Genomic DNA, 15,416 nt, shown 5'->3' with positions numbered 1-15,416 from the left:
TCTTGGGGAGATGTGAAGCAGTTGTCAGGCCTGATGTAAATGAATCCTGAAGCGCTTCATCCTCCTTAGCTGCCACGCGCCCTTTTGAAACACAGCCAACTCTCCTTTGTTAGCTTTCACAAACACTTTCCTCCATTTTTTCCCTTTTCTCTGCCCATCTGTATTTTTACCTGCTTCTTTCCTCTACCTCTCTTTGTCTCTTTAGCTGGTATGACTTCAGAGTTCTTAGAAAATAGAGAGAAAAAGGGAAAGGAGAATTCTCCAGTGTTGATAACTAGTCTCATTTGGACTGTGTCCAGAGGAAAGGACTTCTTTAAACTCTACCTGTACTTTAACATAATGTATTTTTGTGAAGGCTTTTAACTTAAGCATTAATTTTCAGATATGCACTGTTGCCCATAAGCAGTATTTATTAAGCATAGTTACAATGTTTGTTTACAATATTATAGTAAACAGTCAGTTTATGTATTTAAAGTTCTACATCAGTTGTAAATGCAATATAAAAATAATAAGCATGTAAAACAATTACTCTCTCACGCCTTTCCTGTAAACTCAGTGTGCCACATTCAGAGTGGAGCTGAGACTGAGAGAGAGAGAGAGAGGAGTTCAGCAGGGTTCAGTCCTGGGCCAGCCTCGATACTGAATCTTAACCCTTGTGCCACCTGTGGTCCCTGCCACTATTCATGGCTCCATTACTACCATTAGTACCTGGCCTGGTTGCAGACAGGAAAACATTTTGTCCTGTAACCTTGCTGGGAAACGGGACAGTTTTTCTTATTTCTGCATATTTCTTTTCCACAGCATGTGCATTGTAGCCAGTTATTTTATTGTTCTGTGACAAAACAGGTGGCAAAATTGTAATTTTAAAATTGTACTTTTTCACAGCTTTACTTTTTTTTTTATTAGCAATTTACTTCAACTTTGTTACTTAAAGATTCTTTCAGTTGTTTGTTGTTTTTGTACTCTTTGGGAGTTTCAAGCATCTTTTCACTGTGCAAAACTCACCCCACTGGCAACAGTACCACCTAAGCCCCTCTAAAAGCCCAGAGAAACCCTGAGTGGAAAGCTTTTAGTGATCTGTAGACTGGCATTTTGACTAAAGCTCTTCTCGATTTTCACACTCCTGCCAAGCCGTGGCTCAGTACACAGTGTGGACAGCAGGGTTTTTTTTTCCTGAGTTCACTTTGTAGCTATAGGACACAGAGACGACAGTGGTACAGGAACAAATAAATAAAAAATATTTGAAATAAAACGTATTCTGATGCTTTTGATGAGCTGTTGAAAAGACTGAGTTCTGTTACAGATAGCACCTTTATTTTGACAGAAATCTAATTTTACTGAATAACAGCTGTGCGTGACTGAAGCTCTAAACCAGGAAAGCTCCACTTTACAATCTTATGTGATCATTCCGTATATCATACATGTCAAATGGTGTCACAACCAACCTAATTAGCCTTTGGTCTTTCTTAATAGTAAAATGTGTGTTGAGAGATGCAGACAGATTATCTGTTGAACAAAAGGACAGGTGAGGAGAGGAATTAGGTGTCTATGGGCTGCAGTCACACTTCCTGATGGGTCATTTTCAATGAACATGATCCAGTCTCGACTTACACCTTCCCACACTGACGACATGACATGTCTATGACCGATACAAGTGCAAAAGGAAGATATACATTAATTTAATGTAAAATTATTGAGACAGCAAGCAGACATATGGCTTTCATCAACAACCCATATTTGGATATATTTCAGGCTAATCAGTTAGCCAGCCGAAAGGTTGCAGACCTAAAAGTTTTTCTTTTTTATACATCTTTGGTTGCTGAATTAAAAAGCCTAATACGACAGGTAAAGGTCAAATGAAAAAAGATTGACCTTAAATATGGTTTATACCAGAAACCAATTCTAGATAGATCTATACATATATTGCTGTCTGATTATTTTATGAACAGCTAAAGCAATGCAGAGCTCACTGCAGAGCTCACTGCTGTATGTGACTTTGATTGAAACGTGAATGAGATAACTTCAGTACGTCATTTTACACAGACGCCAGTGTACATACTCCACTGTCCCTGTTCGACCTTTCTCACAGAGGATGTCATCTCATCCTGTCTCCTGCATTATGCACCTTCACCTCATCTTCTCATTCTTTACCATTTCCATCCCTCCTCCTTTTTTTCCACAAGCTCACTTGAAGTATTTATAGCCTTTTCTCTCAGACGTTCCCCTCTCTTGTTGTCCCTCTTATGCTTGTCTGTCTCTTCCTATCCTAACTCTTCCTCTTCTTTCAACCTCCTCTAATCCCAGACTGCCCATCTCAGCCCCCACACATCCCGCATAACCAACTCTCCACCCAGCCTCTCTCCTTTGGGCTGTGTTGCCCTGCGACTGACTGACATGCCACTCACTGATAACACACCTCATTCCACAGCCAGTAAAAGCTGTCAATGAAGGGATAAAGACAGAAGCATACTGGAGGAGAGAAAAAGAAAGAGAGAGAGAGAGACTAAGAAACAACAGACAAAACGAGCTTAAGAGAGAGAGAGAGAGATTATGTACAATCATCTACTGGTTAGATGGTTCTAGTTTCACAGATTTGGACTAAGATCATCACGCTTAATCTTCCAAAATATTCGTGTCATCCATAAGCAAAACGACTTTATGCATCACCGGCCTGTCACCTTCTCTCTCTCTTTCTCTCTCTCCTGTTATTGCACCCCCCCCCCTTGTTATTCACCCTCCAAGGCTTTCCCACCCTTTTCAGTCCTCTCTCATCCCTCTATCCATGCCCTCACCTACTATGAACTGTTAGCAGCTCTGATGTACAGCCAATATTCTCTCTATCATATTAGCACGGCTGCAGTGTGTAAAAGAAGAGATAGGAAGAGGAAGAGAGGGGGAAAAGAAAAAAAAGATAGAGAGAGACGATGGGAGGAGACACATTTGTTCTACTCATCCCCGCGCTAAAAGATACAATTACCTCTCACAGCATATTATCCATGTTTTATACCAGCCCAGGGCCCCATGCCTTTGCCTTGCTGCGTTCACCCCATGTAAGGCCCATATTTTAACACTAGCTATGACAGTTTATTTAAGAAAAGAAAATTGTCCCCAGGGAGATGGAGAGGAAGAGGGGACAGCCGATGGGAGGAAAGAGGGAAGGACAAAGAAGGTGGAGGAGGGGGAGACAAAGAAAGGAGGAGAGAACGAGAGATAGATGATGTAGTGAGCAAAGGAGAAAGGCAAGAAGAGAAAATTATTTTCAGGAGAAAAAAACAGTAGAGGAAAGAGATAAAGGGAAAAAAAGAGAGAAGGGGACATATATAAGGTGACACACCAACCTTTTAATAAAGACCATAAGTCTTTAAGACTTTTTTCTGTCTGAGGGAAAGGCAAAGAAGGGTCTCAGACAGTGAACACTGCATAACACACATAACACTGGGCATAGACATGCTGAAATAAAACAATGCCTACACTGCTGCTGTCTAATGAGTCCAAGACAAAGTTATTCTGACACCTTACAGTGGAATGTATGCTGCTGAAAATACAAACTTGTTGTAAATCTTTAGTGCCTACAGAGTATAAAGGTGTGAAAAAATATGAGTGTTTTGTCTTTATGGCAATAAGTGCACAAAAACTACAACACCCACAATCCCCTGCTGGCCACACAGCAATGTTCAAAGCAGATCACATCACTGTACCATTAAACAAAAGGCAGGAACATAAAATGAAGCATCTTCTGTAACCTCTAAGAGTTTCTAACATACAACTTCTGTTTTAGGATGGGTCTCTGATAGAGGCAGGGTAACATGACATGTGATGCATGAAGGGTTTCTTTTTGTCCAGAGCACCTTGCACATATTTTTAGCTCTCATATCTCAAAGCTCCAATGGGAATAAAACTCCTCCCCCTGGTCGTGTTAGTGCTTTAAGCTGGACCACACATGCATAAAACACGGATGTTAAAAAAATAAATGGATTCAAAGACACAAACTCTAAAGTGTGCACACACACACACACACACACCCTCTCTCACTATGTAATTGATGCCAGTCTCATGCCCTTTTGCCTCTAGTGCCAGCAGGTAGAGGGCTACCATAGAGGTGTCCGCTTCACCCCTACATAACAACCTTGCCTCACCTTCACACACACACATGCACAGAAAGGTGGAACAGAGACAAAAGAATTGTATAAAGTTTAGGGGACCATGTACAGAAATCACTAACAGATGTGCAAATACTTTTTTAAGCTCAACTTAAAACCCCTCATATGTCAGCAGCTCCTTGTATTGTGACTCAAGTTTTACCAAAGCAGAAACATCCTGTCAATACAGAGGAGAACTTCTGACTATCAATTTAGAGTCACTTTGGCTTTAACCACAGTGCTATCAAAAAATTGTATCTCTTCAAATTTGAGCATCTCTCCTGGGGAGGAGCCCTGATAAAGACAGAGTAGTGAAGAAGAGAATGAGGATGACAGAGTCAAAGAAAAGGAAGGAAAGAAGGAGGAACAAAGCCAAACCCTTCTCAGATAAAGTGAGGTGATGAGGCATGTGCACACACTGCTACAGTATGTAAGCAAGAAAGACAGAGATAGTGACACTGAGACGTATCGGATCAATCAGTGTGAAGACTACACCAGTCTACACACACAGGCCAGAGTCTTCCAGTGTAATTGTGCATGAAAACATTCATTAAGGTTATTATGGCATGTAGTCGAAGTTTCAACAGCCAAGTGCCAGAGTAGTGAAGCAGATGAGCTGTCGAGAGTCGACAGAATAAATTGGAGAGATGGGAACAACTAGTTCACTCCCCACAATAAATACATGAACAGATGTGTTTGTATGTCCTTGTAATACTGTGTTAACCTACAATGACACTCAAACAGTGACACACTTCACCCATATTTGTCTTAATTCTTCAGATGCTTGATTGCTGAAACTGTGTACATACATATGACTGTTCAATTTTTATGACTGGTTATACCTGCCACTGCTTTTTCTGAAAAATTCTGAGCTGAACTGTAGACGGCCCATCTAATGCCTGACCTCCTAATGCTATGATATCAATGGCTGATTTGGTTTTGACAGTGATAAAAACACATTTATGATAATTAAGCAGACCCCATCTTGTATTCATCCACAGCACTAGTACATACACTTTTCCTACACACAACTACCAACTACTATCAACACATTCTGCAAAATGCACTGAAAGGCAAGTCCCATAGTAGATGGACATTGTACCTATCACTTACCCATACCGAGCCCCCTCCCTCACTTCCCCCCATCTCGCCTCCTCTGTCAGTCCCTCCCTCCCCCAGGCTACATTCTCCTCTGCTATTCTCTACATCGTTACCATAATCAGATAAGACAACTACCTAGGGAGCACCAGCATCCCTACAGCACCTTGCTCCTGGCACCATGTGTGTACGCGTGTTTGTGTGAGAAAGGGAGGGAGTGTGTGTGTGTGTGTGAATTGCTCTTGGCACTTGGAAACCCGTATTCCTTTTGACTGTCTTTTTTGGTGTTTTGATCTTTACAAACCGACAGATGACTGGTGTGTGTGTGTGTGTGTGTGTGTATGCATGTGTGTGTGTAGGAAAGGTTTCTAAATTACCCAGCTCCTTCATAGGGTAATGTCTGTATTGTGGCTGACAGACTGCTACAAATTACCACTGAACTGTGAGTGTGTGTCTGAAAGCACGAGTAGATAAGTGTGTGCGTGTGTGTGTGTGCATAAGAACGGCAGTATGCGAATGGTGTTTGAGTGTCAAGGATGATTATGTTATTCTTCTGAATGGTCAAAGCAGATCACATCACCGTACCATTAAACAAAAAGCAGACTGATTCACAGGAACCCACAAACACATGCACACATACGTGCACCAAGTTTCACAACACCTCCAAGCCATCCAAACGTAACACTCTTTTGGCAAATGCCCACAAGCCTTATAGTCCTCATGCCTGCAACACATGTGTACAGTATACATGGACATATATGACATCCCAATTGCTAGAAGGCATACTTGCATACTGTACAAACGCTACTCACCAATTGAGCCATGAGCAATGCTACATTTAGCCAACGACATGTTCGACTGCCAAATTATTGTAAAAGGCATCAACACCAATCAGCCAGCTCGTAAACTAAACTGTCAAAATAAAAAGTTCTGTGTTGGCCCGAAGACTTTACAGACAATAAGCAGAAAAACAGACAACTTAAGTTACAGCCACTTAAAATGATAAGGCTTCTGATGGTGACTATATTTTCTCCCCATGTTGCCTTGGTGTTATTCAGAGATGCTGAAAGAGAGAGATTGTCCAGTGGAGTAATCTGTAAAATGATCCTCTTCAACACACACACACATACACACAGACATTCATTTCAGGCCTCAAAACTCTCTCCACTTCACTAGCTGCCATTTTAGAATGATCAGAGCTAATGAAAGCCTTTTTTGTCCAGGGTCGCCTTGTATTTCTACCTTCTGATGTCTTCTAAAATTTCTAGTTGATGTACCACTTAGGTCAACTGACGATGGAAAAAACATGCTTGATTTGACTAAAGTCTTGCATTTTTCCCCACACACTTCAAATATTGTGTTGAGGCAACAGCTAAATGTGTATGTGTGTCTAAAGTGATGCGCATGCCCCCAGCCTCAGCAGCTGTTCCAAAACAGATGTTTTCCAGGGTAATTACCCCTAGCTTGTAGAGAGGATGAGAAAAGGATGGACAGAGGATGAAAGAAGACAGAGGCAGTGCACGTGTGTCTGAGATGAAAGAGAACATTCGCTTTCACAAGCATTATGACAACAGACAGAAACAAACCTGATGGTTAAGTGATTAAGCTGCATGCCCACAAACACATCCACTGTGGGCGTCCGTAAACACATATTCCATTTAACAGGAGCATGGACTGAACGTATAACACGTCTTACCTGCAAAACCAGATGTGTCCATGTCTCCGGTCCTATTCTGCCTTCTGTTCTGAAGAGGATGGTAAAAGCCGTCGCACTACTTGGCTGTCCGTACAGCAGGGTGACAGCCTGCCCCGAAACAGACACCGAAAACACCAACTGCCCACCTGAACTCTTCTCCAGCAGCATCCTGATACGAAAAAAAACCATACAAACAAACAATACTAAATGTCTTCAGTCCACGAGCAGCATCTGAATATTTGCAGAACTTACGTTTAAATCAAAAAACAAAAGCAAGAAGGGACTTGAAAACCAACACAGTCAGCCCCTCAATCTGACATTTTCACATGGAATATCAATATTTTACATGACTGTGGGGTTTCAGCAGCTGCGGTAGGAGCTGACACACACACGCTCCACGTGTCATATTAACCACCATCGCTGACATTTTATGGGAAATCATGGCTTTTATGAACCCAGAGCAGCATACCCTATAAATCACAGATAGATACATGCATGAGTAAAAAGACCATCGGAATGTATGGCTGCAGATGTATGTGTGTGAATATCTTGTGAGGAGGAGGAGAAAGACAGATCGATACGAGCAGAAAGTATGTAGGAGTTCAAATGTTTTAATCCACTGGACAACAGTGTGCACAGTGCTTTTTCTTTGAAGTCTTTCCTTGAAAAATACTTACAATTAGGCACTTAAGTATCTTAGATTGACAAACTACTACAGAATCTATGATCAGTTTGTGTACAAGAAGCCATGTTGTATTAAAAACTAAGGTTTGTAAGAACAGGTGGCTGGCACTGTTCATTGTTCAGATGAGGGGAGGGATGTGAAATCACAGAGAGAGGGGGAGACAAAGAGAGCTGGGTGAGGAGAGATGGACAGAGGTGAGGACAGAGACCTCCTTTCATCTGGCTTCTTTGATGGCAGCCATGATCGTCTCTACAACAAAAGAATGATAGCCAACAACAGCAGCAGCACAAACCCAGGGAGGGAGAGAGAGAGTGAGAGGGAGGGAGAGATATTACTTCATTCAGAAGCATTCAGCCATACAGGTGTCATGTTCGGCAGACCAAGACAACAAGACTTGTCTGTCATCTGAATCCCCAGACAGACAACTTGACAAACAAAAATCACAGCATGAAATTTTAAGGAGAGATTTGATCTTTGTCTGATTCTCCGTCTCAGAGTTAAACTGACTGGACAGTGACATTTAACTGCACAGCAAGTGAGTTACTACGATACATATGTTGGCTGTCTAGTGTTGCACTATATCTGTCTTCAGGCCTGTCACCACTGTAAACCTATCTGTGAGTGTGTTTTTTTCACTTGATAAAAAAAAAACACAAAAACCACCATGATGATGCCTCGCACCTACACGACTTCCATCCATCCATTATCTAAACCGCTTTGTCCTGCGGTGCAGGGTCACAGGGGCTGGAGCCTATCTCAGCTATCTATGGGCGAGAGGCGGGGTACACCCTGGACATCATCATGTATGTTAAGCCTAGTTTCAGTTTCACGACAAAGCACCTCATGTTGTTCAGGCAGTCTAATTCTAAGTGTTGCGTATGGGTAAGATATATGGTTTGCCAAGCATTGCCAACTGATCTCTTGTGTGTGTGTGTGTGTGTGTGTGTGAGAGAGAGAGAGAGAGAGAGAATGTGTGCATGTGTGTGTGTGATTGCAAGCTGATCTGCAAGTGTGTAACTCTGCACCATTCTAGCCCTGCGTGGAACATACCAGCACACTCATCCCCTGTCTTTCACACACAACATGTCTAAGTAGGACATGACAGGCAGTTTCCTGATGGTGAAAGTGACCTGATCAGACCTGCACTTACACTTTCTTTTCTATATATATAAAAACTAAATAAATATAGATGAATGAGATCAAAAAATACTTTTACTTTTTTGCCAAATGAATGGCTGATGATATTTTGATCCAAAGACTGTCAACCAAATTACATAAGGCCAAAAACATAAAACTCACATCTCTCCAGTAGAGCTCGGTTTTATCCACAATGCCAGGGTGAGGGAACCCAGTGCTCCGAGCGACTGTGACGGGGGAGAGACCAGACATCCATCCTGGGCTGGTCTAAACAGCACACTACCAGATATAGCAGACTCCCCATCTGAGCTGATCGTGGTTCCAGTCTCTTTCTGAGTCCCAGGACGTGTATCGTTAGTGTCCTCAGTTACACAGGTGCCTCTGGTGGAATTGAGATTAGATATACGTTACATGCTGTACATCACTTGCAAATAGGCAAGAAATCCGTAATGGTATTTATTGTTCTTTTACATGGACTGATAAGTCAGAGGTCATAAAATCAAACACTTCACACAGAAACAGGTAATGCACCTACCTGTATGCAGTTAGAAGCAGTGGGGCATACGGAGGTGTGGAGGATGTGTAGGGACAATCCTGGACACAGAAGGCCTGATAACATGTCTGCAGTTCAGCCTGTGTGGACGGCTGCTGGCAGTAGCTGCTCCGCTCTGGAACGCCGCAGGTGGAACGTCGTGGAGAGGTGGACACGGGTTTGAAGGCAGCAATGTTCTCCATTCGTGGGAAATGTCCCTATGAAGGATATTTAAAGTGTGATTACAGTGACCAAAGCACCAAAAAGAATCCCTCATAATAAAGTGCTATAAAGTAAAAAAAATAATAAAAACATTCGTCTCGTTTACAATTAATAAAGATCAAGAATCTTGCAAAGGAGCAGACAAGGAAAAATACTTTGACATTCACTGATCTTACAGGCTGTTTTTAATCATTTTGAGATGTACCAGCACAGCTGGAAGTGATGAGCAGTAATACTACAGCTAAAAGCACAGGTGTAACCAATAATAATTGTCAATGACAGCGTCATATATAGATCACACTAGAAGTCATTCTTACCTGTGATACTGTCGGTTCTGCACAGAGGCTGAGGATGAGGAGCAGCAGGCAGATGAAGATATGATGCCCTCTCCCCATGATGTTCATCTTCATCTTGTCTTCATTGATGTGTTTCAGGGGCAAACACATCTTTTTTCTCATCCTTTTTGTGATTTTGTGTTGTCCTTCAGTGACTGACGACCACTCACACACATCTGTCTTCTTGTCCGTCCCTTTGAGTGCTTCTCTCCCTCTGTCTTCTGGATCGTTTGTAATTTCTCTCTTGCCAGCACTGTGCACACTGCACAGCTCTCCTTCCGTCCTCTCTCCGTTGACTCCTCTGCTCCATGTTCGCCCCTTCCTTTCCAAGTTTCCTGCTCCTTCCTTAGCTTTGCGATGGTTCCTTTCCTCAGCCCGTCTCTGTCCTCTGACCCCACAGCATCCTAGACCGGGATCCTCTGAGGGGCCCAGCATGGCCCCAGGTTCTAGAAACTCAGACAGGTGTTGTTGGACATTTCCAGAGGCAGAGGGATGTTCAAGAACCTGGATTTCTTTCTGAAGCCTTCCAGCAGCGCTTGAATAAGTGATGACTGTCATGGTTTCATGGTTCCAGGGTTACAGGGACATTTTTTACAGGCCAGTGCCCCTGGGGTGAAGCTACGAAGCTTAGCTCTCTGTTACACTGTCTCTGTCCCTCACACCCACACACACCACACGCACACACTCACACACACAAACCACAGCCACAGCCTTCACATGATAGGTAGGATTTCACAATCTAGAGAGGGAAAAGAGAGAAGGAGAGAAGGAAAGAGAGACCAAAATCCAACATGAGACAAATCTGAGGAGAGTGAAATGCCATGCAGGCTATTCCCTAGCCAAAGCCTGCGCTATCATGTACAGCTTGATGGAAGCACAGCTCAACTGATACTGCTACATTGCTTTTCCCCTTTTCTTCATTTTCCATTGAATTAAACATGCCCCTTCCCTCTGGCATCTGGCCTCCAGGTTTTATCCAAAGAAACGGGTTTTCACATAAGTTTGTAGGAAATTGAGGCTTAGGCCAAAGCTCTCTTCATTACAATACTTAGCAGCTTCAATTTCACATTTCGACACACAAAGAGAGGCCTGCCGCTGTCATCTCTACTGTTACTTGGTCCAGGCTCCTGCATGTAATGTCCGTCAGACAACAGGGAAGCTGACAGTCTATCTAATAAAGGCTACAGGCAGAGCAAATTTGCAAGTCTATGCAGATGCTGTGAAATATGCAGAGGCTCCACGAGGTTTACCTGTGGCTGTGGACTCCCCGCACAGAGCTCTATCCCATCACAGTAACACACTCCACTTGTTGCATGAGTCGAACAAAAACAAGCTACCTGTTCCGGCCACACACCTGCTGCCTGCCTGCCTGTCTGTCAGCGGGAGCAGACGAGACTCCCGTACAAAAAAATAGTCCTATCCAAAGTGGAATAATTTCACCGGAGCGCAGAGTTCCTCACTAAAATAAAAACAGCTGAACTTGACAAAGCAACTCTTTCTCTCTCTCTCTCTCATTCAGAACATGCGGCGCGCGCTGCTAAGGAGATTACCACGAGCTGCCATCTGGCCAGCAGCGCTCGAGGCGGCAGGATACTGGGCACAGAGTAACGCCGGTGCAACGTTACACTGCTGAGAACCACCGAGTAACGGAAACCTGAGAGCCCCGGAGGCGACATGAGAGCAAACAGAGCGACATATCCGTTTTGCGTCTGTTACAGAACACCAGAGATTGTATTTGACAGCGACGTATTAATATGCGATTTAAATAATTACCCCCTGCCTGGGAGTAATGCTTCACCCCCCACCCCCCTACGTGGGATGATGCGTCTGGGCTTCAGACAAGTGGCTCTCAGGAAAAAAAAGAAGAGGAACGCTACCCGCCGTCGCCAGGCAACGGTGATTTGCTCCGGCCACTGAGAGGGCTTATAAATCATTTTAGGATCTGTCATCAGTCCTGTTTCACCAAAATGCCTCACTTTATGGATATTATTCATCACAGAGTGAGCAGTAAAAACAAACATGAAAATGAAACCTTGAAAATAAAGTAAGGACAGAAGAAAGTGAGGACATATTTATTGATTTATTTATTTAATTAGAGTGCAAACAAACAAACAAAAAGAGGGGTATCTGCGGCTCAGACCTTTGCGTGATAACTAAACATACTGTGGTGCATGATGCAAACTAAAAACAGTCAACAAAAACAAGAAAAAAACTAACACAATAACATACTTTTACATGGGCGCTGCATGAGCTGGTGAGGTGAGGGGTCACCAGGGATGCAGTGCTTTGTCTGACATAAACGGAGTCCTCCCAACAAGTGACAGTGTTTGAGGTCTTCAGTATGAGCCTGGGTCAAGGCCCTTGGTTTAAATTGATGCATTTGCACATTTATCATTTTATTTTCTGCAGCCCACCTAAATAATCTATCAATAAAATCTATAAAAGCAAATGGTAGGAAAAAATTAAAACGACAATGAAGTTGGCCACAGTGAAAGAACTCTTTGCACTCTTTGCACAAGATAAAAGGGAGGCTGTACAATACTGACACTGTCAACAAGAGAACACCACTGCTTCCTCTTCTGGCAAATAAACCATGTCCTACATGACATCTTTACAATTTCGTCCAATGGACTAATCCAAGCCAGCTACATGCATAAATCCTCATCACGAACTATAAACAATCCCCTCAACATGCACAAAATAAAAACACATCAGAAGCTGAGGCACACGCTGAAGTATACAGTAGTTTAGACTTGCACTGTGTACTCAGGCGCTCTTCATTTAAACTGTGTAAACATTTCTACCAAAAACAGGCCCTCTCTTATATTTTTCCCTGCCGACAAGTTTTTACGTTATCATACTAATCGCGTTTGAACAGCTGCAATTTGCTTTGGTTGAACAAAGGCATTCTAACTAGGTTTTAATTAAGTGTTCCTAATGACCTTAAGGAGATTAGAGGTTCGCCTTCTAATCAATACCAGGCAGAGAGGAGCAAAGGGAGGGGAGAGGAGGAGAGGGGAGGTGGCTAGGGGCTAGGATAGATGTAGGGAGGAAAGATGGTGGAAGGAGCAAATGAAAACAGGATGAAGGGAGGAGAGAAAGAAATCATTGTGTTGATTACAGTTATTAGTTAAAGACACTATTCACATTTAAAATGTATATATCCATATATATATGTGTATATATATATATATATATATATATATATATATATATATATATATATATATATATATATATATATATATATATATATATATATATATATATATATATACAGTATGTACATGGCAGAGATGAGACTTTCTCCATCGGCCAATACAGCCTGCAGCCAGGCATCATCACACAAACAAACCTTCACATCTATGATTTGACATTTACCCAGAAAACAGTCTGAAAGCTTCTTTTTCATACTTTCCTCTTTCCATCTGAGTGGCTGAAAGTGACATTACACCACCGTGTCAGATATGATCATCAGGAGCTTTGTTAGCCAAGAAGAGTTTCTCTCATCCTCTCCTCATAAGACATTTGCATAGATTTGCACCGAGTGTGTCCACATGACAAAGAATCTAGTCATACATTGATTGTACTAATTTATTCAGCCAGGCACATTCAGATGCACAGATTGAAGTGCTATCACACAAACGGGTTTAAAACTGGATGACGAGCACACAATTAATAATACCTCATTTTCTAAATGACTTGTGTATGACTTATATTTCGCTAAATTGTGTTTGCTGGTCTAATAACATTAAGGCTAATATGGTGAATGTAGGCTGTGAATGTACCGTCTCTCTGAGTCTTCAGAGCAGCATGAATATGTATGGAGACACCTTCAGCCTCACTGCTGATTAGGAAAAGTGGAATAAATTGGTGGTTGGGCTGCATGTCTTCTTTTTTTTTAAACAAAATACAATATTAGACTTTCCATATGGAAATAGCTCCACACGTGTAGGCGTACACACACACACACACGCGTCTATTTTAGGCCTGATGCATTCAAGAGCAGTTTTTGACTGCTGAGAGAGTGAGCTCATCATTTGGCTGCCACTGATTATAGATGTTTTTTTCCAGTGTGTGTGTGTGTGTGTGTGTGTGTGGACATGGCAGTTAATGAGAGCATGAGTGTAGACGTTTTATTGTGAACAGATAAAAGAGATTTTCTTGAAGCCACCTTGGAAGCTCATGATGATGGGGGCCATAATGTTGTCCTTACCACAAACTTATGTTCCTGTATTATCATCACCACTGACGTCTGTCAACAAGGAGCAAACAAATAATTGTTTAAAAATTTAGATTTTCTTGTCATAGAATTTAATAAAAACATATAATTAATAAGAAATTAATACAAATAATGTATCCGGCTTCAGGTGGTGTTGGGGCCGTGTTGGTACTTCTACCATGGCGTCATCTTTCAGCCCAGCCACGATGGTTATTTATTTTTAGTGGACAGTAATTTGTTAAACGCTGCCAGTCTCTCTCAAGCCACGTTAAATTCGTGACCAAATTTTTTGCCTTGCCTATGTATTCTGTCAGATTAAATTTACAGTAGCTGTCATCAAACATGCAAATACATCAAAACTCAGGAGCAGCATGTGTGTGTTAGGTGAATGTGCTGCTGTGTGTGTGTGTGAGTCTGCGTTGCGGTGTTGATGTAAGGTTTATTTTAGGCAATCTCTTCCATTTTCCTCTGACACCTACGTCATCTGGCCGTCTATTCTCTCTATTTCAGTCACTTCTGTCCTCCACTCATACACCTCTCCCACACGTCCCACTCTCCACAGGCATTCTTTTCTTCATTCACTCCATTTCCCTCTCCCCTCCCCATGCCCTCAAACCCTCTCACCGTCCTCCATCACTGCTTCTCTCTAAACGTCCTCTTCTTTCTTGTCCTTGTTTTATGCAGTATTTTCTATAAATAGATATATATATTTTAATCCATGTTCATCATTTATCCTCCACGGCTCCAAATGAAATGCAACAGAAACTAGATATGAAAACAATTTGGCTTTTCAGATTTTATACCCTCAAGTCAAACTGTCCATATTGTGAGTGTAAGTTTGTGTGTGTGTGTGTGGGCACACTTTCTGCCCCCTATTGGGGTTGAGGCCAGTGACACCCTCAGGGCTGTGCTGTCCAATCCCCTCCGTGCTGCGTTTCTATAGGATTGAATTAACCTCCTGCCTCTCTTGACAATGCACATACACATAATCATCCAGTCTCACTCCCTCTCCACACACACACACACAATCACTTTGTCTATGCCAATCACCCTTCCCCTGTCAAGGCTGTATTATTGGCTTCAGGCACTTTACAGAATCTGTGATCACTTAGATTCGTGGGGTTAAACTCAATGCAACAAAAAATGTTTTTTTTTAAATTAATTTATGACCATAACAGGGAAGAATGTTTACATACACAGCAAATATATACATGGACAATACTACCCAATCAAAAAAATCCAAACCTATTTCCTATTTCACACCACCTTCGCAGTCAGGACACACCAACAGACTGGCCTCAGCAGATGTTTTTATGTTGATGGGAGTCACACACTTAACAATGGCTCCTG

At 42.2% G+C, this 15,416-nt stretch overlaps 1 protein-coding gene across 1 annotated transcript in view; it reads right to left on the bottom strand.

Annotated features, from left to right (window-relative positions):
- Window positions 1-10,402, bottom strand: part of ush2a (Usher syndrome 2A (autosomal recessive, mild)) — a 138,023-nt gene extending 127,621 nt beyond the window's left edge. The window contains 4 exon segments of the mRNA XM_028402276.1: window positions 6,934-7,102; window positions 8,918-9,136; window positions 9,291-9,505; window positions 9,827-10,402. Of these exon segments, the coding sequence (XP_028258077.1) occupies window positions 6,934-7,102; window positions 8,918-9,136; window positions 9,291-9,505; window positions 9,827-10,402 (1,179 nt within the window).
- Window positions 10,403-15,416: the final 5,014 nt, after the last annotated feature.

The sequence above is a fragment of the Parambassis ranga genome, chromosome 3, assembly GCF_900634625.1.
Source record: "Parambassis ranga chromosome 3, fParRan2.1, whole genome shotgun sequence".
Classification (NCBI taxonomy): Eukaryota; Metazoa; Chordata; class Actinopteri; family Ambassidae; genus Parambassis; species Parambassis ranga.
Note: the sequence above shows the minus strand (reverse complement) of the source record. Positions and strands in the feature narration are given on the sequence as shown.